This window comes from Prionailurus viverrinus, chromosome F1 (assembly GCF_022837055.1).
Source record: "Prionailurus viverrinus isolate Anna chromosome F1, UM_Priviv_1.0, whole genome shotgun sequence".
In the NCBI taxonomy this organism is placed as follows: Eukaryota; Metazoa; Chordata; class Mammalia; order Carnivora; family Felidae; genus Prionailurus; species Prionailurus viverrinus.
Genome location: NC_062577.1, coordinates 67,196,404 through 67,219,248, shown reverse-complemented (window position 1 = coordinate 67,219,248; position 22,845 = coordinate 67,196,404). Strand labels below are relative to the sequence as shown.

General features: G+C 42.7%; 1 protein-coding gene across 1 annotated transcript; it reads right to left on the bottom strand.

Moving 5' to 3' along the window:
• Nucleotides 1-258: 258 nt before the first annotated feature.
• LOC125155153 (protein S100-A15A) lies at nt 259-2,540 on the bottom strand. The gene is made up of 2 exons (XM_047840054.1): nt 2,391-2,540; nt 259-435 (listed from the first exon to the last, which is right to left on the bottom strand). Exons 1-2 carry the CDS (start codon nt 2,538-2,540, stop codon nt 259-261), a joined length of 327 nt encoding a protein of 108 aa, XP_047696010.1.
• Between the last annotated feature and the right edge of the window lie 20,305 nt (nt 2,541-22,845).

Sequence of the window (22,845 nt, the reverse complement as noted above, 5' to 3'; positions counted from 1 at the left end):
GGCCTTCCCCTCAGACAGGGGCTCCTGGAGACTGGGGCCGTATCTCTCACCCTAAATGGATGGTCCCCGATGTAGGACCCACAGCAGATGCCCAAATCCATGAACTAAAGAATTCCAGGACACATTTATGGGGTTGCTTTATTCTCTTCCCTCACAGCTGTTGGTTGTACACACATGTGGGCACACACAGACTCACTGGGCAGAGCTCTCCATCCGCTCCCGGACAGGCCCCTGCGGGTGGAGGCAGCCACACGTCTGCTAGTGGAGACTGTGCTGGGCACAGTAGTGGGCACACTGCTGCCGGTGGTAGTGCAGGTGGTAGTCCCTCACCAGACGGCCCAGGACGAAGAGGAACTCATCAAAGCAGATCTGGTTGTCCTTGTTCCTGTCTGCAGCCCGGAACAACTCCGAGATGTAGTAGGGCTCCTTCCGGCCCTGAGGAGGGGCAGAGGGTCACCCATCAACCCAGGCACATGGCCCACAGCAAAGGGCCATGCTTCCACTGCTTGCGTGGCACCATGGCATGGCCCAGCCACAAGAGGCTTGCAACAAACAGCCCATCACTCAGGCAGAGGCCAGGGCACCCTATGCTATAGAATCAGGCTAAGAGGCGGAGACATGGCGGGCACCTCAGCTAGCTGGCCCCAGGGCTGTGTGGGTTGACAGTGCAGCCTGGGCACCACTGGCTGACTGACCGCCTGGCTGCTGGGCAGAGCTGAGCGGCCTGGCACCTCCTGACCTGTCTGCCCAGCTGCACTGGCAGCCTCCCTGCAGAGGCCACCAGCCCAAGAGCTTTGGGATGGAAAGCTGTGCCCCTGCTTCACACTGGGAGCTCCTCCGGGCAGAGCCCACCTGCCCCTCGTGTCTGCACCTCCAGCACTATCGCAGGGCCACCAGGGGGTGGGATCAGATGTGTGCATGCTGTGGCGTCTGCTCAGGACTTGTTTATGACACTTAGCCTGTGTCCCCTGCAGAAAGTGCAGAATAAGGGGAAAGAACATCATGGGCCCTGAGGTGTCCAGCATGTCCCAGAGCAGGTGGCCCTGAGGGATGAAGATCGGAGACAGAATAGGGGAGGAACAAACGCACGTGGGGTTGAAGGGACAGGGAGAAGGAAGGCCAGGGTCAGTGTGCAGTGCGGTGAGAAGACAGGGATGAGAACAGAGTCCTGGGCAGGGCCCGTGGAGCATGTTCCAGCAGGGTTTGGCTGGTGGGTGTGGAGACTCAGAGTGGAGTCCTTGGAAAGCCTACAGGGAAGAAACCTGTTGCATCTGTCAGCAGCTGGGGGCCCAGAGGGTGGCCCTCATCTCCATGGGGAGCTCCATACCCTCTATTTCCCCTGCCGCCCACCACCATCTAATTCACCTAATCTTATCTCCACAAAACTGGCTGATCCCAAAACTGAAGGCTTCCTGCTAGGGCAGGCTCTCCCTGGCTTCCTTCACCTCAGCCCCCCTGGTCTAGTGTCTGTCCCTGGGGGCCCTTAACCTGGGGCGGGGCAGGGGCGGGGGTGCTGTGAGCATCGGGCCCAGCCCCATGGGCTACAGACAGTTGGCCCTGGAAAGAAAGTCACCCTAGTCCCCTCTGTGACCCTCACAGCTACACTCCAGTAAACTGAGGGCAGGACTCTCCTCTGATGTTTCCCAAAGGTAGGTAAGGGGAAGACGCGCAGTGAACAAAGGAGCGCTGCTTTTGGAATGTAGTGCCCTTCAGGGCATGGACCTGAAGTCCATTGGAGGTGACAGTCCAGAGACCCCTCCAGGCATGGCGCTGAGGGCAGAGGGCATTACCCCACAGACACTCCTGCCACCCTTGCAGCCCCCGAGACACTTGGTAATCACAGACTCTGATAATGGAGAAGACGAGCAGGCCTGAGAGGGTTTCTGAGCCCCAGGCTGGTCCGAGAGCCTCTGTTAGCCCTTCAGACAGCAGCTGGAAGGGGAGATTACATTCCCTACCCCCACCTGGCTTCTGCCCAAACTGTCCTCCCCCAAGCACAGGGACAGGGGAGGTTTGTGCCAGTACCCAGAAGGGGCTGGGGCTAAACGGGCAGGTTCAGGGCAGGATCTCTGACTGAATGGGGCTTCAGGCAGAGAGAAGATCAGCACCTATTCTCTCAGGAAACAGGATGAGCAGAGGAATAAACAGGTTGGGTTGGGACTAAATCTCAGGGATTAGGGCTGAAGTGGGGCCAGGCAGGAAGTTTCAGGAGAGGGAGGGAAGGGAAATAAAGCTGGCAGATCCTGCCCTCCCAACTCCCTCCTCCTCCTCCTCCCCTAAGTAGGAATTCTCTTGGGAGATAACTCCATGTATCTACACCCTCACTACTCACTTCCAACCCCACAACCAACCCTATACTTCATCCCCACCTGACCCCAGACCCCACACACCAGGCTCTCCATGAAGCGGGGTACATTGTCCATAAGCAGAGCCTTCAACTCCTCCAGGGAGAGGGTCTCCACGTCTCCCTCCCGGGCTGCATACTGGTGGTAACAGTGGATGATTTGGAAGAGGGATTCCTCCACTGGTGTGCCTGTCATGGTGGCTGGGCCGTGGCCAGGACAGGGAGAACTGAAGATGTAGTGCTGGAGGCCCTGGGGACAGTGGAGAAGCTGAGGAGAGAGCGGCCCCATGACAGACAGGAACTTCCTCCAAGAATCTTCTGCCCTCTCATTCTGTCCACCTCCTTTCACTCCAGCTGATCCCTTTTGCAAACGTGGCTCAGAGTTCCTGCCTCAAAGGAAGTTGTACTGTGAGCACTCAGGACAGGTGTCTGTCCTTTCCTTGAGACAGTGGGCTTCCTGAAGACAGGAGCGTGTTCTCTGCCCCTAGACCCTACTCTCAACTTAGGAGTCACCCAAAATCAAAAGTGAAAAGAATCTAGACTCTTTGGTGCAAGACAGTACTAGACTACTTCATAGCACAAATGAAATATTAAAATTATACCACCTGGAGCGCCCAGCCCTGCTCAGGTATTATTGTTTTCCTTTCTCGGTTGAATGTAGAGACAACACAAGGATGCCCACCTTTGTTCTGACCACCGCCTTGCTGCATGACCCTCTAAAGGGGTCTACTTGTCATCCACATGGTCCCTTCTGCCCTGAGTTGGGTTGGCCAGCAATGGGGCAAGCAAGGGCACCCACAGCCACCCCTTGTCACCCCACAGCACCGACCCCGGTGCTTTACACACAGATGAGGTACCCATAATCTCCCCCTCCACACATCCTACAAAGAAGAGATCCCTGTTTTCAGGAGGCAGGTTATCCCATCAGCTCAGTGGTCCCCTCCAGATTCTGTGCAGATAAGAATCAACAACTGCTGGTTCTGACTCTTATGAAGCCAGCCAAACACTAGATAGAGCCTTTTATACAGAGTATCCATGTAATCCTAATGAAGCAGGCATCATTTCCCCCATTTTCCTGAGGAAGAAGTGAAATCCAGAGATGTTAAGTAAATTTCCCAAAATCACACAACTTATCCACCTGGAACAAGATTCAAGCCAATTGGGGGACCACAATTACCCTGTTGGGATATCCATCAACTGTACACATTCTCCAAAACAGGTAAGCCACCCATTTCTGCTTTCTCGGACCTGCACAGACCCAGAACCATCCACCCCACCTCCACTACTCTCTTGGGAGAAGTGCTGACCTGTGCAGTTGGGACAGGGTTGCTCTGAATCCACAGTGCTGGCCTCTGGTTTATCCCAGAGATTCCCCAGCGCTCAGGCAGGATGCGTTTGTGTGAACAGGGGCCCAACCACCAAGTCCTATATTCTGCCCATCCTTGGTGCTTCTAATTATGGCAGCCAGTGTCATGCCTCTTCACAGGTTCTTCAACAGCACAACTGAGCCTTAATTGCATTCCTGAGATGATATCACATGACACTTGCTTCCTACAATTAAGTCAACCAGTTTCAGGGACACACCTTCCTTCAGAGCCTGATCTGAAGCATCTCAGAATCACAAGTCACAATGTCCATACCTCAGAGCCCATCCTCCTGGCTCCTGGGCTTGGGTGGGGTCAAACCACAACTTAAATACATCTTCCTCAGGTGTCCTCCCTCAATTACTGAGTCACCGGACTCCACAGTCATTAAGCATATTAATTCATCCAACAAATATTTCTTGAGTGGCCACAGTGTGCCTGGACCTGGTTAGGTAATGTGAATATGACATGGGGCCAAGCCACAGGGTGGGGGTGAGTGGAGGGGACAGAGTCTCACACTGGCATGATCCACTGTGAACAATACAGGCCTGGTGGCATGAATGGTGCCCCCAGGAAGAGACACTTTCTGCCTGGAGAAGAGTTGAGGAAGATTCAATACAGAGCTGATTTTGAATTGGGACTTGAAGAAAAGATTCAATTGCATGGAGAAGCAGTCTCTGGGACAGAGGAAACAGCAAAAACAAAGGCTTAGGGGTGTGAAGAGAGAGGCTAGAGGCTGCTCAGAGGCTGCTCAGAGTCCACAGGGCAGATAATGAGCACGGGGACAAAACAAGGCTGGAGAGGCAGGACAGAGGCAACACAAAGGGGCCTGTGTGCCAAACCAGGCCTGCACTGCATCCTGTGCACAAAAAGAAGCTGAGAGGATTTTCAGTGATTGGGTGATGGGTGGGAAGTGAGAAAGAAATGGTAGGAACAGTTTTATTGTAAGAAATAACCACAATGTGGAAGTAAACTTACCCTAAGGGGGCTCCATATAAGTGCCACCTGGGCCCTTGAGGGACAGGTGAATTCCCTTAGCCCAGGGCACACCTTCTTTCAGCCCATCTCAGCCCCACTCTCTCCTGTGAGGGGCCACACCGGCTGTCGAATACACCTCCCAGAAAGGGGGGCCAAAGGACAGGCAATTGAACCAGAGATTAAGCCCCACATCACAGAAGGTTTGAGAGAGGATAGGGAAAGATGTAAGCCAAAATCTTTTTCAGATTGCAGGGTGAGACTTCATCTACACAACATAGTGATTTCTCCAGCAAATAGTAGTTCACCAAAACACTTTCATGTTTCCAAAGTAAAAACAGAGCTCAAATTTCTAAAATGTAAAATGATATGGAAATGTCAACCTAGAATCATAGAGCTTTTATTGAATACTTTTATTTTAGCCATCACTGGGGTGCCTGGGTGGCTTAGCCGGTTGAGCGTCCAACTTCAGCTCAGGTCATGATCTTGCAGTCTGTGAGTTCAAGCCCCGCGTTGGGCCGTGTTCTGACAGCTCAGAGCCTGGAGCCTGTTTCAGATTCCGTGTCTCCCTCTCTCTCTGCCCCTCTCCCACTCATGCTCTGTCTCCCTCACTCTCAAAAATGAATAAATGTTAAAAAAATATATTTTAGCCATCACTGTCCTGAGAATTTATCCCAAGAAAGTAATTAAACAGATATTAAAAAGCAATAGATAGTAAAAGGTTTACCACTGCATTATCTGCAACCAAGAAACAAAATAAAAATAAAAACCTTGAAACCACCTAACTAACAAATTTGGCATGCCAATATGTCCTTGGACATTCACTGGATAATGATTTGTCACTCAAAAGGGATTCCATTTTTATCGTTTTTTTAAATTTAATTTCTTTTTTAAATTTACATCCAAGTTAGCATATAGTGCAACAATGATTTCAGGAGTAGATTCCTTAATGCTCCTTACCCATTTAGCCCATCCGCCCTCCCACAACCCCTCCATCAACCCTCAGTTTGTTCTCCATATTTGTGAGTCTCTTCTGTTTTGTCCCCCTCCCTGTTTTTATATTATTTTTGTTTCCCTTCACTTATGTTCATCTGTTTTGTTTCTTAAAGTCCTCATATGAGTGAAGTCATATGATATTTGTCTTTCTCTGACTGACTAATTTTGCTTAGCATAATATCCTCTAGTTCCATCTATATAGTTGCAAATGGCAAGATTTCATTCTTTTTGATTGCCGAGTAATACTCCATTGTGTATATATACCACATCTTCTTTATCCATTCATGCATCAGTGGACATTTGGGCTCTTTCCATACTTTGGCTATTGTTGATAGTGCTGCTATAAACATTGGGGTGCATGTGTCCCTTTGAAACAGCATACCTGTATCAAAATGGATTTCATTTTTAACCCATAGCTTGTTTGGAGGGAGAGGTCATATTGCACCCCTCTTCACCTTGCCTTTCACTCAAGCTGGGGCACAATGACTCCCCAGACCATCCCAATGCACAGTGATGACCTCCTTCCACAACTGTGCTATAACTAGTCTTTTCACTCAATGCTAGACTGAGGGCATCTTCTCACCCACTTAATCAATACTGGCCTGATTTTTAATGAGTATATAGTGATCATTTGTTTGCATGTATCAAAATTCGTTTTTTTAATCCATTATTAGTAGACATTTAAATTACTTTAGATTTATACATTTCAATCAACTCTTCCTTAATAATGATATTTCTTCAGAATTTTGCCATGTGTGCTAGGTGCTGGCGAGAAGGGGGACAGAAATGAATTTATACTCCCTTCCCCTGCCAGAGTTGCTGCTCTGCACTGTACCCCACCTCCTACAGACCAGAGCTGCCACTCACCTCCCAAATACAAGCCCCCAAGTTCCCAGCTCCGTAGCTGCCTCCCCACACCCATGCCTAGACACAGGTGTCACTGCTGCACCAAGTACACCCATATGGAGACCCATGACTTCCTTCTGTTGTGGGGGGGAGGGAAGGAGAACAGGAGTACCCCAACAACCTTCCCCACCCTAATATAAAAGTCACTAGACACTTTCACAGTATTACATTAACCTATATCTGTCCATATATTTACCTTTACCTGTGAGATTTATGCTTTCCAATGCTTTCATATTTCTGTTTAGTGAGTTTTCATTTCAATTTGAAGAAATGTCTTAAGCATTTTTTGCAAATTTAGTGATGAGCTTCCTGTTTTGACTGGGAAAACAAAGAAGAAAAACCCAGGACCTATGGCTTCATGAGTGAATTCTACCAAACATTCAAATTCATACCAATGCTTCTTAAACTCTTTCAAAAAAATAAAAGAGGAAAGAACACTTCCAAACTCATTTAATGAAGGCAACATCACCTGATACCAAAACTAGGCAAAGACACTAAAGAAAAACTATAGGCAAATATTCTTGATGAACATACATGTAAAAATCCTTAATAAATTCCTAGCAAACTGAATTCAACAGCACATTAAAAGGATCATGCACCATGACTAAGTGGGATTTATCCCAAGGATGTGAGGATAGTTCAACATACGCAAATCAATCAATGTGTTATAACACGTTAACAAAATGAAAGAAAAAATGCATAATTATCTGGATAGATGCAGAAAAGAAAACTGACAAAGTTCAGCACCACTTCATGATTAAAGCTCAACAAAACAGGTACAAAAGGATCTTAACACCATATATGAAAAGCTTACAGGTAACTTCATCATCAGTGGGGGAGAAAAACTGAGATTTCCCTCCAGGATATAGCACAAGGCAAAGACACATACTCTTGCTGGTGCTGGAAGTCCTAGTAAAGAAACTAGACAAAAGAAAGAAAGAAGAAAGAAAGAAAGAAAGAAAGAAAGAAAAGAAAAGAAAATTATCTCTGCAGATGACATGATCATACATAGAAAACTCTAAAAACTAAACAACAATAAACCTGTTATAAATAATAAATTCAATAAGGTTGCAGAATACAGAATAAACATACAAAAATCAATGTGTTATGTACACAACAACAAACTATCCAAAAGAGAAATTAAAAAAACAATCTCATTTACAATAGCAAGAAAAGGAACAAAATGCTTAGGAAATAACTTACTCAAAGAGTTGAAAATTATGAAAATATTGATGAAGCAAATTTAAAAGGACACAGATAAGTAGAAAGACATCCTATGTCCATACGTTGGGAGAATTAATATTGTTAAAGTGTCCATACTACCTGCAGTTATCCATAAATTCAATGAAATCCTTATCAAAATCCCTATGGCATTTTTTACAGAAATAGAAAATAATCCTAAAATTCATATGGAACTACAAAAGACTGAATAGCCAAAGAAATCTTGGGCAAAAAAACAAAGCTAGGGGCATCACACTTGCTGATTTCACAATTCAGTACAAAACTATGGTAATCAAAACAGTATGGTATTGGCATAAAACAAAAATATAGACCAGTAGAACAGAATAGAGAACCCGGAATAAATCCACACGTATAAGATCAATTGATCTTTGCTAAGAGAGCTGAAATAAGGAAAGGATAGTCTCTTCAAGAAATGGTGCTGGGAAAACTGGATGCAGGAGAATGAAGGTGGCCCCTGGTCTCACACCATATACAAAAATCAACTAAAAATGGAGTAAAGACTTGAATAGAAGACCTGAAACCATAAAACTACTAAAGAAAAACATAGAAGAAAAGTTTCTTGACATTGGTCTGGGCAATACTTTTTTGGATATGGAGACCAAAAGCACAGCCAACAAAAGCAAAAATAGACAAATGAGATTACATTAAATTAAAAGCTCTGCACAGCAAAGAAAGCAATCAACAAGTTAAAAGGCAACCAACATAATGGGAGAAAATATTTGCAAACTATATATTTGATATCTAGAATATATAAGGAAGTCATACAACTCAATAACAAAAAATATTTTTAATGGGCAAAGAATCTGAATAGACATTTCTCAAAGGAAGACATACAAATAACCAACAGATATATGAAAAAGTGTTCATCTTCACTAATCATCAGGGAAATGTAAATCAAAACCACAATGATAGGGAGCCTGGGTGGCTCAGCTGGTTGAGCGTCTGACTCGATTTCAGCTCAGGTCGTGATCTCACGGTTCATGAGTTCAAGCCCCACATCAGGCTCTGAACTGACAGTGCAGAGCCTGCTTGAGATTCTCTCTCTCTCCCTCTCTCTGCCCCTTCTGCCCTCTCTCTCTCAAAATAAATAAACTTTTTTTTAACACTTATTCATTTTTGAAAGGCAGAGAGAGACAGAGTGCAAATGGGGAAGGGGCAGAGAGAGAGAGGGAGACACAGAAACAGAAGCAGACTCCAGGCTCCAAGCTATCAGCACAGAGCCTGACGTGGGGCTCAAACTCACGGACCGCAAGATCATGACCTGAGCCGAAGTCAGCCACTTAACCGACTGAGCCACCCAGGTGCCCCTAAATAAACTTTTTTTTTAAAAATTAAAAAACAAAATGATATACAATTTAATGCTTGTTACAATGAGTATATTCAGAAAGACAATAAATAGCAAATGTTAGCAAGGATGTGGAGAAAAGTGAATCCTTGTATACTGTTGGTGGGAATATAAATTGGTACACGCATTAGGGAAAAAAGTATGGAGGTTCCTCAAAAAATTAGAAATAGGAGGTTAAAATGGTGGAGGGATAGGGAGACCCTACACTTGCCTCATCCCTTGAACACAGCTAGATAAATGACAAATCATTCTGAGCACTCAAGAAATGTATCTGAAGTCTGAGAAAACAAACTGCACACAGCTAAAGTTAAAAAAAAAAGACACATCATGTAAGGTAGGAGCTGCAGAGAGTTGATTTGGGGGAGAGAAGAGCTGTGGGTGTTTCAGAGGAGAGGGAGCCCTGATCATGGAGAGAGAAAGAAATACAGAGAGTGAAAACATGTGCAGGAGATTGCATAAGGAAAACTCTTCCCCAAAACCATTGACTGGGAAAAAGCGAGGAGCTGAATCTTTTAGCTAAACTGCACAATTGTAGAAGCAAGAGAGCACAAAGTCTGAAGTTTTAGAGGTCCACGTCATCGCCAGGGTCACCCCTGGTGGGCTTAGCGGTGCTCTGGTGGGGAAGGAGGGCGAAGATTCAGGGGGTGGGCAGCAAGTTCTAACGATCCTCTGGGTCACACAGGGAGAAAGAGTTTTCCTTCTTGGAGTACATTTGGGAGAGTTGTCATGGCCTGTCTAGGGACAAAAGACCGGTTTGGCACCACTGAACTGCCCCATTCATTAACATAGGAATGGGGACACCAGCTAAGGGTGATGAGCCTTAGTGCCAGTGTTTTGCTGCACTTCACCATAAATTCCAACCCACTGCACGGTTCCACTACTATTTTCTGGGACAAGCACCAGTCACAGCACAGGGACGCCTTCCACAGAAGATCAACGCAGGCTCACGCCACATGGATTTCTAGGATTTGGAGTTTTGAAACCCAGTCATGAGCCTAAGATAAAACACAGAAGTGCTGTGCTGCCTGGCAGGTGGATGGCTCAGATGCAGGCAGGGTGAAGGCAGGAATGTGACAGAAGCTGGAGACACAGGAGGGGTGATTGTTTGCTCTTCTGTGAGGGCTTCCTGAGGAGTGGCAGGTGTCAGTTCCCTGCTCCAGGGATGAGAGAGAAGGGTGATGCCATTTCCACCCCCACCCTTGGACCATCAACACTAACCAACTTCAGTGACCAAAACAGCACCGGCCAGTGGAGGCAGGACCACTTACACCAGTCCCACCACCCTGCACCCTGCAGGGTGCATCTCCACTAGGGCAAGTCTGCCTGAGAATCAGCACAGGAGGATCCACCCCAGAAGACCAGCACAAAATTCTCACCTGCACCAAGTCTGCTGATCATAGAGGGTTACAAAGCTTCAGCTCTAGAGGAATAAGATATAGCTTCCTTTGTTTTTTTTTCCCCCTTTGGCTTTATCTTATGGGATACAGAAAAGGCTATTTTTTATTTGTTTTTCATTTTTCATTTTTAATTAATTTATTTATTTATATCCATATATATGTGTGTGTGTATATATATATGTATATATATACATATGTATATGTATATATATACATATATACATATAGTGTACCTCTTCTTAATAAAGCCATTATTCTCAGGAGCAAGAATATGACAGACCCTCCTAACAGTCACACACCCAAAAAAATAGTGACCCATACAAAATTACAAAATAGAGGAATTTAACCCAAAAGAAAGAACAGGAACAAGTTACAGCTAGGGATTTAATCAATACAGATGCATTAATCAAGTAAGATGTCTGAACCGGAATTTACAACAATAATCATAAGGATATTACTGGGCTTGAGAAAAGCATAGAAGACACCAGAGAATCCCTTACTGCAGATAAAAGAACTAAAAACTAGTCAGGCTGAAATAAAAAACCCTAAAACCAAGTGGATGCAATGACAATGAGGATGGAGAGAGCAGAGGAACAAATCAGTGATATAGAAGATAAAATTATGAAAAAATAATGAAAAGGAGGATGGAAAGAGGTATAGGATTGAGAATGTAGTCTTAAGGAACTCAGTGACTTCTTAAAGCATAATACCATTCATATAATAGGAGTCCCAGAAGAAGAGAAAGGAAAAGGAGCAGGTTTATTTAAGCAAATTGTAGCTGAAAATTTCCTTAATCTGGGGAAGGAAACAGACATCAAAATCCAAGAAGCACAGAGAACTCCCATCAAATTCAGCAAAAGCCGGCCATCACCAAGACATATCATAGTCAAATTCACAAAATACACAGACAGGGAAAGAATCTGCGGGCCACCTGGGTGGCTCAGTCGGTTAATTGTCCGACTTTGGCTCAGGTCATGATCTCATGGTTCTTTGGTTCAAGCCGCATATCAGGCTCTGTGCTGGCAGCTCAGAGCCTGGAGCCTGTTTTGGATTCTGTGTTTCCCTCTCTCTCTCTGCATCTCTCTGCATATCTCTCTCTCTCTCTCTCTCTCTCTCTCTCTCTCTCTCTCTCCCTCAAATAAATAAACATTAAAAAGGTAAAACAAAATAATCTGAAAGCAGCAAGGGAAAAAAAGTCCTTAACCTATAAGAGAAAAGAGATAAGGTTTGCAGCAGATCTATGCACTGAAACTTAGCAGGCCAGAAGAGAGTGGCATGATATATTCATGATGAATGGGGAATATATGCAGCCAAGAATACTTTATCCAGCAAGGCTATCATCAGAATAGAAGGAGAGATAGAAATAAAGAGTTTCCAGGAAAAACAAAAACTAAAGCAGTTCATGACAACTAAACCAGCCCTGCAAGAAATATTAAAGGGAACTCTTCAGGGAGGGGGGAGGGGAGGGGACCAAAAAGCAACAAAGACTAGAAAGTAACAGAGAACATCACCAGAAATACCAACTTTATAAGTAACACAATAGCAGTAAATTCATATCTATCAATAATCACTGTGAATGTAAATGGACTATTTAGTCCAATCATTTAGCTCCAGTCAAAAGACTTAGGGCATCAGAATGGATTTTAAAAAAGAAAAAAACAACACTCATCTATATGCTGCCTACAAGATACATATTTTTGACCTAAAGACACCTGCAGATTGAAAGTGAGAGGATGGGGGGGTTCCTGGGTGGCACCCAACTTTGGCTCAGGTCATGACCTCATGGTTTATGGGTTCAAGCCCCACATCGGGCTCTGTACTGACAGCCCAGAGCCCAGACCTTGGAGCCTGCTTCAGATTCTGTGTCTCCCTCTCTCTCTGCCCCTCCCCCACTCGCATTCTGTCTCTCTCTGTCTCTCAAAAATGAATAAATGTTAAAAAAATTTTTAGGGGCGCCTGGGTGGCTCAGTTGGTTAGGTGTCCGACTTCAGCTCAGGTCATGATCTCATGGTCTGTGGGTTCGAGCCCCACGTCAGGCTCTGTGCTGACAGCTCAGAGCCTGGAGCCTGCTTCAGATTCTGTGTCTCCCTCTCTCTCTGCCCCTCCCCTGCTCATGCTCTGTTTCTCTCTGTCTCAAAAATAAATAAAAACATTTTTTTAAAAATTTTAAAGAAAGTGAAGGGATGGAAAACCATCTATCATGCTAACGAACTCCAAAAGAAATCCAGAGTAGCCATAGTTAAATCAGACAAACTATATTTTAAAACAAAGACTGAAACAAGAGATGAAGAAGGGCATTGTATAATTAAAGGATCTATCCATCAGGACCTAACAATTATAAATATTTATGCCCACAACTTGAAAGCACCCAAATATATATCAATTAATAACAAACATAAAGAAACCTATTGATAATAATACAATAATGGTAGAGGGCTTTAACACCACACTTAATAGCAATGGACAGATCATCTAAGCAGAAAATCAAAAAGGTAACGATGGCTTTGAATGACACACTGTGCCAGATGGACTTAACAGATATATTCAGAACATTTCATCCTAAAGCACACATTCTTTTCAACTACACATGGAACATTCTCCAGAATGGATCATATTGGGTCACAAATCAGCCTTCAACAAGTACAAAAAGATGGAAATCATTCCATGCATATTTTCAGACCACAACACTATGAAAGTTGAAGTCAACCACGAAAAAAATTGGAAATACCACAAATACATAGAGATTAAAGAATACCCTACTAAAAAATGAATGGGTTAACCAGGAAATCAAATAAATTTTAAACATGCATGGAAGCAAATGAAAATGAAAACATGACAGTCCAAAACACTTGAGATGCAACAAAGGCAGTCCTAAGAGGGAAGCATATTGCAATACAGGTCTATCTCAAGAAGCAAAAAAAAAAAAGTCTCAAATACACAACCTAACCTTACACCTTAAGGAGCTAGAAAAGGAAGAGCAAATAAAGCCTAAAGCCAGCAGAAGAAGGAAAATAATAAAGATTAGAGCAGAAATAAATGATATAGAAATAAACAAACAAAAAAACACAGTAAAACAGATCAACAAAACTAAGAGCTGGTTCTTTGAAATAATTCATAAAATTGATACCCCTAGCCAGACTCATCAAAAAGAAAAGAGAAAGGACCCAATAAATAAAATCATGAATCAAAGAGAAGAGATCACAACCAACACCACGGAAATACAATCAATTATAAGAGAATATTATGAAAAATTACATGTCAACAAAGTAGGCAATCTGGAAGAAATGGATAAATTCCTAGAAACATACAAACTACTAAAAACTGAAGCAGGAAAAAAATAGAAAATTTGAACAGACCCTAAATAGCAAAGAAATTGAATCAGTAATTAAAAATCTCCCAGCAAACAAAAGCCCAGGACCAGATGGCTTCCCCAGGGAATTCTACCAGATATTTAAGAAAAGTTAATACCTACTTTTCTCAAAGTGTTCCAAAAAATATAAATGGAAAGAAAACTTCCAAACTCCTTCTACGAGGCCAGCATTACCTTGATTCCAAAACCAAAGACCCCACTAAAAAAAATTTATTGGCCAATATCCCTGATGAACATGGATGCAAAAATTTTCAACAAGATACTAACAAATTGAAACCAACAGTACTTTAAAAGAACTATTCACCACAATCCAGTGGGATTTATTCCTGGCCTCCAGGGGTGGTTTGATAGTTGCAAATCCATCAACATGATACACCACATTAATAAAAGAAAGGATAAGAACCATATGATTCTCTCAATAGATGTAGAAAAAGCATTTGACAAAATACAGCATCAACTCTTGATAAAAATCCTCAACAAAGTAGGTATAGATGGAACATACCTGAACATCATAAAATCCATATATGAAAGACCCATAGCTAGTATCATCCTCAAGGGGAAAAACTGAGAGCTTTTCCTCTATGGTCATGAACAAGACAGGAATGTCCACTCTCACCATTTCTATTTAAAATCTCACTGGAAGTCTTAGCCTCAGAAATCAAACAGCAAAAAGAAAAAAAAAAAAGCATCCAAATCAGCAAGGAAGAAGTCAAGCTTTCACTATTTGCAGATGACATGATATTCTATGTAGATATATCTACCAAATCTACCAAAGACTCCACAAAAAATTTCCAGAACTAATACATGAATTCAGCAAAGTCACAGGACATAAAATCAATCTACGGAAATCTGTTGCATTTCTATACACCAATAATGAAGCACCAGAAAAAGAAATCAAGGAATCAATCCCATTTACAGTTGTGCCAAAAACAATAAGATATCTAGGAATAAACATAACTAAAGAGGTAAAAGATCTATAGTCTGAAAACTATAGAACACTTATGAAAGAAACTGAAGAGGGAACAAAGAAATGGGAAAACATTCCATGTTCATGGATAGGTAGAACACACATTGTTAAAATGTCGATACCACCCAAAGCAATCTACACATTTAATGCAATCTCTATCAAAATACCACCAGCATTTTTCACAGAGCTAGAACAGTCCTAAAATTTGTATGGAACACAAAATAAACTGAATACCCAAAGCAATCCTGAAAAAGAAAAGCAAAGATGGAGACATCATGATTCTGGACTTCAAGCTATATTATAAAACTGTAGTCATCAAGACAGTATGGTACTGGCACAAAAACAGACACACAGATCAATGGAACAGAATAGAAAACCCAGAAATGGACCCACAACTGTATGGTCAACTAATCTTTGACAAAGCGGGAAAGAATATCCAATGGAAAAAAGATAGTCTCTTCAACAAATGGTGTTGGGGAAACTGGACAGCGACATGCAGAAAAACAAACCTGGACCACTTTCTTACACCATACTCAAAAATAAACTTAAAATGGATGAAAGACCTAAATGTGAGCCAGAAAACCATCAAAATCCTGGAGAAGAACACAGGCAGCAACCTCTTTGACCTCAACTGTAGCAACTTCTTACTAGACACATTGCCAAAAGCTAGGGAAGCAAAAGCAAACATGAACTATGGGGACCTCATTAAGGTAAAAAGCTTCTGCACAGTGAAGGAAACAACCAACAAAACTAAAAGGCAGCCTACAGAATGGGAGAAGATAATTTCAAATGACATATCTGATAAAGGGTTAATATCCAAAATCTGTAAAGAACTTATCAAACTCAACACCAAAAAACAAATAATCCAGTTAAGAAATGGGCAGAAGACATGAGCAGACATTTTTCCAAAGAAGACTTCCAGATGGCTAACAGATACATGAAAAGATGCTCAACATCTCTCACCATCAGGGAAATACAAATCAAAATCACACTAAGATACCACCTCACACCTGTCAGAATGGCCAAAATTAACAACACAGGAAACAACAGATGTTGGCGAGGATGTGGAGAAAGGGGAGCCCTCTTGCAGTGCTGGTGGGAATGCAAACTGGTGCAGCCACTCTGGAAAACAGTATGGAGGTTCCTCAAAAAGTTAAAAATAAAACTGAAACCAAGAGTCAGTCGCTTAACTGACTGAGCCACCCAGGCACCCCTAAAAAAAGAAATATTTAAAAAATAATACTAATATAAAATACCTTTCAAGAACAAAAAGAAAATTGGCAATAGAATTACCATATGATCCAGCAATCTCACTTCTGAGTATACATCCAAAAGAAATGAAATCAGAAGCGCCTGGGTGGCTCAGTCAGTTGAGTGTCCGACTTCAGCTCAGGTCATGATCTCACAGCTTGTGGGTTCAAGCCCCGTGTTGGGCTCTGTGTTGACAGCTCAGACCCTGAAGCCTGCTTCAGATTCTGTATCTCCCTCTGTCTCTCTGCCCCTCCCCTGCTTGTCCTCTGTGTGTGTGTCTCTCTCTCAAAAATAAACATTAAAAAAAATTTTTTTAATGAAATCAAGACATCAAGGAGACAATCTGTACTCCCATATTCTTTTCAATGTTATTTAATAATAGCCAAGATATGGAAACAACCTAAGTTTCCACTTAAGGATAAATGGATAAAGAAATTGTGGCATGTATGTACAATGGAGTATTATTTAGCCATAAAAAGGAAAGCCTGCCATTTTCTTTCTTTTTTTTTTTCAACGTTTATTTATTTTTGGGACAGAGAGAGACACAACATGAACGGGGGAGGGGCAGAGAGAGAGGGAGACACAGAATCGGAAACAGGCTCCAGGCTCCGAGCCATCAGTCCAGAGCCTGACACGGGGCTCGAACTCACGGACCGCAAGATCGTGACCTGGCTGAAGTCGGACGCTTAACCGACTGCGCCACCCAGGCGCCCCAAGCCTGCCATTTTCAATGAGTGAACCTGGTAGACATTATGCTAAGTGAAACAAGACAGATAAAGACAAAGCGATGCTGCATGATCTCACTAGATGTAGTGACATTGAGCTCAGAAAAACAGTAGAAATGTGGTTACCAGGGGCTAGTGGTAGGGTGAAATGGGGAAATGTTGGTCAAGGGATACAGAGTTTTGATTATACAAAATTAATAAATACTGAAGATCTAATGTAAAACAAAGTGGCTATAGTTAATACTTTATTGTATACTTGTAATTTGATAAGAGAGTAGATCATAAGCATTCTCACCACATAAAAAAATATAATTATATGAGGAGACTAATATGTTAATTAGCTTGATCATAATACACAATGTATTAAGTATAATCATCAAATTGTACACCTTAAGTATATACAGTTATTAACTGTCAAATACTTTTCAACCTAATGAAAGAATGATGCCCTGCCTTATAGAAGATTATAGTCTGGAGGTAGAAGCAGACACCTACACAAAATGTAAAGGTAGCGTATCTAGAAAAGAACCACAAGCTTAGTGCCAAAGCCACATCCCTACGGGAACCAGAGCACAGTCCTAGCCCTCACCTCGGTCCCATTGTGAAGACCAGCCATTGAAAGCAACACCTTGTAGCAGCCACAAGCTATGCAGCAAAGGACTCTAGTTAGCTTGAGAAAGACTCACTGGAAAGTGGCTCTGCAGCCCAAGACCTCAAGAGAATATTAGGTTGGGGTGGGGGGGGAGCAGGATTCAAACAATTACTTTAAAAAGTAAAGAAACATGGCCACTTTGACACCGAAGATGAAGAATCAGGTTATAATAGTTAAATGTTGAGGCTCCATCTGGGATTTTTACCAGTTCTCCTTCCTATTTTACAGATGTGTTTTATCTTTATGATTAGAGCCAACTGATATCATAGTCAATGGCCTCACTGATTGATATCTGGAACCAGTAGTGATGGTCTATGCTTGAAGACTGGTTACTAGATGCTTTAGAATCTTTAGGGAGAATGTTTAAAATGAAAAAGAAACAAAGTGTGGTATTATTGCATTTTCTGGATAACTTAATTTTTTGCCATATAAAAAATTAGAATAGTATCATAGTATGGGGAGTGCCGGGGCTGCTTCTGTAGGATGGGGAGCCTTCTGGAAACTGAGAAGATAAGCTTCCTCTGTGCTTAGCAAAGACTTCACACCTACCCATTCATCTTACCTGAATAACAATTGCTGATAAGGAGCCCAAGGAACAAGTTAAGGAACAAGCTCTAAGTGACTTAGATACTAAATGCAGAGTCATAATTCAAACCTAGACTGTTTAGCTCCACAGCACCTGTTCTCTTCTCTTTTCTAAACAGCTTTATTGAGATATCATTAGCATATAAAAATTGCATATATTTACGGTATACAATTTGAAGGTTTGATATATGCATACATTGTAAAATGATCCATAATTGAGCTAATTAACATATCTGTCACCTCACATTACTACCAGTGTGTGTGTGTGTGTGTGTGTGTGTGTGTGTGTGTGTGTTTGGGAAGATTTAAGATTTATCATCCCAGCAGATGACAAGTCTACAATACAGTTTTGTTAACGATCATCACCATGTGGTACATTAACCACATTATCTTGTCTCTGAATAACAGAATCCAGCTGGGTGAAAAGTCCTGCAGTTAGAGAATATTGCTGATACAAAGGCACCCACACATGATAGCCAGCCAGATATGTTCAAGAGACAGAAAGAAGACAGCCAGAATAATGTAAATGAAGAGCAGAGAGAGAGAGATAGGAGATTAGCTTAACTCTGTGAGGGAAGCAGAGGCCAGACCAAGGAAGACTTCACAAATTTGGAGTTTACTCTAAATGGGATGAGGAGCTGTTGAAAGATACTCCATGTTCATGGACCAGAAGACTCTGTTATTGCAAAGCTGTCAGTTCTCTCAAAACTTTCCATAGATTCAGCACAATCTCTGTCAAAATCCTAGTCAGGATTTTGGAGAAATTGACAAGGTAATTCTAAAAAGTATAGGGGAGGGGCGCCTGGGTGGCGCAGTCGGTTAGGCGTCCGACTTCAGCCAGGTCACGATCTCGCGGTCCGTGAGTTCGAGCCCCGCGTCGGGCTCTGGGCTGATGGCTCAGAGCCTGGAGCCTGTTTCCGATTCTGTGTCTCCCTCTCTCTCTGCCCCTCCCCCGTTCATGCTCTGTCTCTCTCTGTCCCAAAAAATAAACGTTGAAAAAAAATTTAAAAATAAATAAATAAATAAATAAAAAGTATAGGGGATACAAAAGGCTCAGAATATCACAATTACGAAGAACAAGAGTTGGAGAAGTCACAGTACTAGATGTTGAGGTTTATAACAACAGCTACCACGGGGGGGGGGGGGGGGCACAGAGGGCACAGAGACAAGAGCAACACACCTGCCAGTCCCACCCAGCTTGGCATCCCGCCACCCACTAAACGAGATGCTCAAGTCTCTGGTCCACAACAGATGGACCGAGCTCCAGTCAGAGCAGAACCAGAATCTTGGGAGACCTCAGGTCTGCACTCAGGGGCTGATATCAAGGGTGGGATTGTGTCCAAGCCTCCATAATGAAAGGGACATAACATCAGGGACCTGATCTGCCTAGACCTCCGTATGAAAAAGTCACTGAACTGTAATGCTTTTAACAGAAAGCAGCAGGCAGTGCTACCTTTCTCTTACTATCCCTGGGTACAAAGTTTCAAGATGGAAGAGAGAAAGAGAAGCATGATTGGTTAGACGGCATTTGCATCTGGACTCTGTCAGTAGATGAGCTAAAAGCAAAGGGGCTGTGGCACAGAATTTTATTGTCAGCCTGAGCAAAAGCACTTGAAGGACAAGGCAGCTGGCCTTCAGTTTGGGAACTTAAATCAAAAAACAGGGGCGCCTGGGTGGCTCAGTTGGTTAAGTGCCCGGAGCTTGGAGCCTGCTTTGGATTCTATGTCTCCCTCTCTCTCTCTCTCTGCCCCTCCCCTGCTCAAGCTCTGTCTCTCTCTCTCTCTCTCTCCCAAAAGTAAATAAACATTAAAAATAAATAAATAAATAAACAGACAGAATTAAAAAGGCAACTACTGAATGGGAGGAGATATTTGCAAATGACATATCTGATAAAGGGTTATTATCCGAAATATATAATGAACTTACACAACTCAATGCCCAAAAAAACAAATAATCCAATTTTAAAATGGGCAGAAGAAATAAATAGACATTTCTCCAAGGAAGACATACAGACAGCCAACAGACACATGAAAAAAGGTTAAACATCACTCATCAGGAAAATACAAATCAAAGCTACAAAATCAAAAACACAAGAAACAACGTGTTGGCAAGGATTTGGAGAGAAAAAAACCCTCAAGCACTGTTGGTGGGAATGCAAACTGGTGCAGCCACTGTGGAAAACAGTATGTAGGTTCCTCAAAAAATTACAAATAGAACAACCATACGATCCAGTAAACTTTCTAATGGGTATTTACCCAAAGTATACGAAAACGCTAATTCAAAGGGACACATGCATCCCTAAGTTTGTAGCAGCATTATTTACAGTAGCCAAGTTATGGAAGCAGTCCAAGTGTCCATCAGTTGATGAATGGATAAAGAAGATATAGTATATACATGTAAGGAGTATTATTCAACCATAACAAAGAATGAAATTTTGCCATCTGCAATGACATGGATGGAGCCAGAGATCATAATGCTAAATGAAATAAATCAGTCAGAAAAAGACAAATACTATATGATTTCATCCATATGTGGAATTTAAGAAACAAAACAAATGGGCAAAGGGGAAAAAAAGAGAGAGGCAAACCAAGAAACAGACTTTCAACTATATAGGAACACACTGATGGTTACCAGGGAGGAACAGAGGTAGGGAGACAGGGGAAATAAGTGATGAGGGTTAAGGATGCACTTGTCATGATGAGCAGCAGGTGATGTGGCAGTGTTGGATCACTATATTGTACACCTGAAACTAGTATAACATTGTATGTCAGCTATATGAGAATTCAAATTAAATTAAAATTTCAGGGATGACTGGCTAGCTCAGAAAAGCATGTGACTTTTGATCCCGGGGACAAGCCCCACGTGAGGGTAGAGATTATTTAATATATAAAACTTTTTTTTAAATAAAAAGTGTTAGGGGCTCCTGGGTGGCTCAATCAGTTAAGCATCCGACTTCAGCTCAGGTCATGATCTCACGGTTCATGGGTTGGAGCCCGGTGTCAGGCTCTGTGCTGACAGCTCAGAACCTGGATCCTGCTTTGAATTCTGTGTCTCCCTCTCTCTCTGCTCCTCCTCCACTTGCTCTCTGTCTCTCTCACTCAGAATGGACATTTAAAAAAAAAACTTTAAAAAATAAAAATTTTTTAAAAATAAATTAAAAAACATACATAAAAGGGGAACAAATCAATTTTTACTCTATCCCATTGACACCCCACACCAATCCACCAGAGTGAATAATTCAGAGGTCTGTGTTCTTTGGAGCTGGGAGATAATAGAAAATATATCATTGGTTTCTGCCCGCCCCCTCCCCCAGTGCTTGGCACAAAGCTCCTGAAACCCTTGTAATCTCCTGGGTGACAGGAGTGTCTATTGTTCTAATGAGGCAATTCTGGGTGGGTGCTTGGAGGACTCCCAGGTGGGGACTGGTCACCAGAAAGACCAAGCCCTGATTAGAAGCTTGAAATTTTCACCCCCCATCCCCATCCTCCAGAGAGGGTCTGGAAATTGAGTTAATAATCCACCATGCCTATGTGAGAAAGCCTCCATAAAATCCAAAACAATATGGGGTTCATAAGCTTCCAGGTAAGTAAACAGAGGGGTGTGCCTGGACAAAGCATGGGAGCTCCATGCCCCTTCCCACATACCTCGCCCTACACATCTCTCCATCTGGTTGTTCATCTGTATTCCTTACCATTTCCTTAATAAACTGGCAAGTGTAGGTGTTTCCCTGAGTTTTGTGAGCTCCTGTAGCAAATTATTCAAATCCAAAGGTGTAGGAGCTCAGGGGAAAGTCCAATTTGTTGGACAAAAGTTGTGAGTAACCTGGGTGCCTACTTCTTGTATTGGCATCTGAAGTGGAGGTGGGGGCAGTCCGGTGGGACTGAGCCCTTTGCCCATGGGATCTGATGCTGTCTCCAGGTTGGTAGTGTCAGAATTGAGTTAAAGTGTAAGACACCAGCTGGTGTCACAGAAAGTTGCTTGGTGTGGGGTAAAAACTCCACACATTTGGTGACCAGAAGTCAGAAGTGAAGTGTTCTGTGTGAGTGTGGTAGACACAAGAGGGTAAAGATGTGCACCAAAGGAACCCACAGTAGGGAAGAACTAGGGTTTCCTACTCAGGAGGGAGGACCGTGGGTTTTACCAATTCAGCTCACCTGAGAAGGAATGCCAGGAAAATCAAAAGCTCTTTAGAGTTTTAGGGGTAAATCTCACATGGTATTATGATTTCCATTGTGTTGCTTCTACTCTTAGAGGTACATGAAAAGAAGCTACCAGAAGCAGCAGCTGAGCCCAAAGAGGTGAATCTAAAGGGAAAAAATTTTGTTGCAGACAGAAGAGACACTTCAGGCCAAGAAAACTTTCCCTGATCCACAAATCACCATAGACCAGTGACTATGTAATAATGATCTTTAACATCTCTATTCCTCTTTCCAATTTGCAGGTAGGTAAGGTCACCTACCTGACCTCATGTAATGCTCATAGCGACCCTGGGAAGTAAGTGCTATTGTCCCCATTTTACATCTAAGGTAACTGAGGCCCAATAAGTAGGTGATGAGAGCATATTTGTAACAATGTACAAACTGCTTTATCTGTGGTTTCACTTGCCCTGTTTTTAATTACCTGCCGTCAACCACATTCACGTAACTTTTATTACAGCATATTGTTATAATTGTTCTATTTCAATGTTGTTGTTGTTAATCTCTTACTAGTTTATAAATTAGTAGGA

Excerpts from the sequence above, each read along its gene's own strand:
- LOC125155153 (XM_047840054.1), bottom strand. The coding sequence starts at position 2,540 with ATGACAGGCACACCAGTGGAGGAATCCCTCTTCCAAATCATCCACTGT. Across the intron at positions 436-2,390 it reads CCCGCTTCATGGAGAGCCTG|GGCCGGAAGGAGCCCTACTA; the intron begins GTGTGTGGGGTC and ends GCCCCTCCTCAG.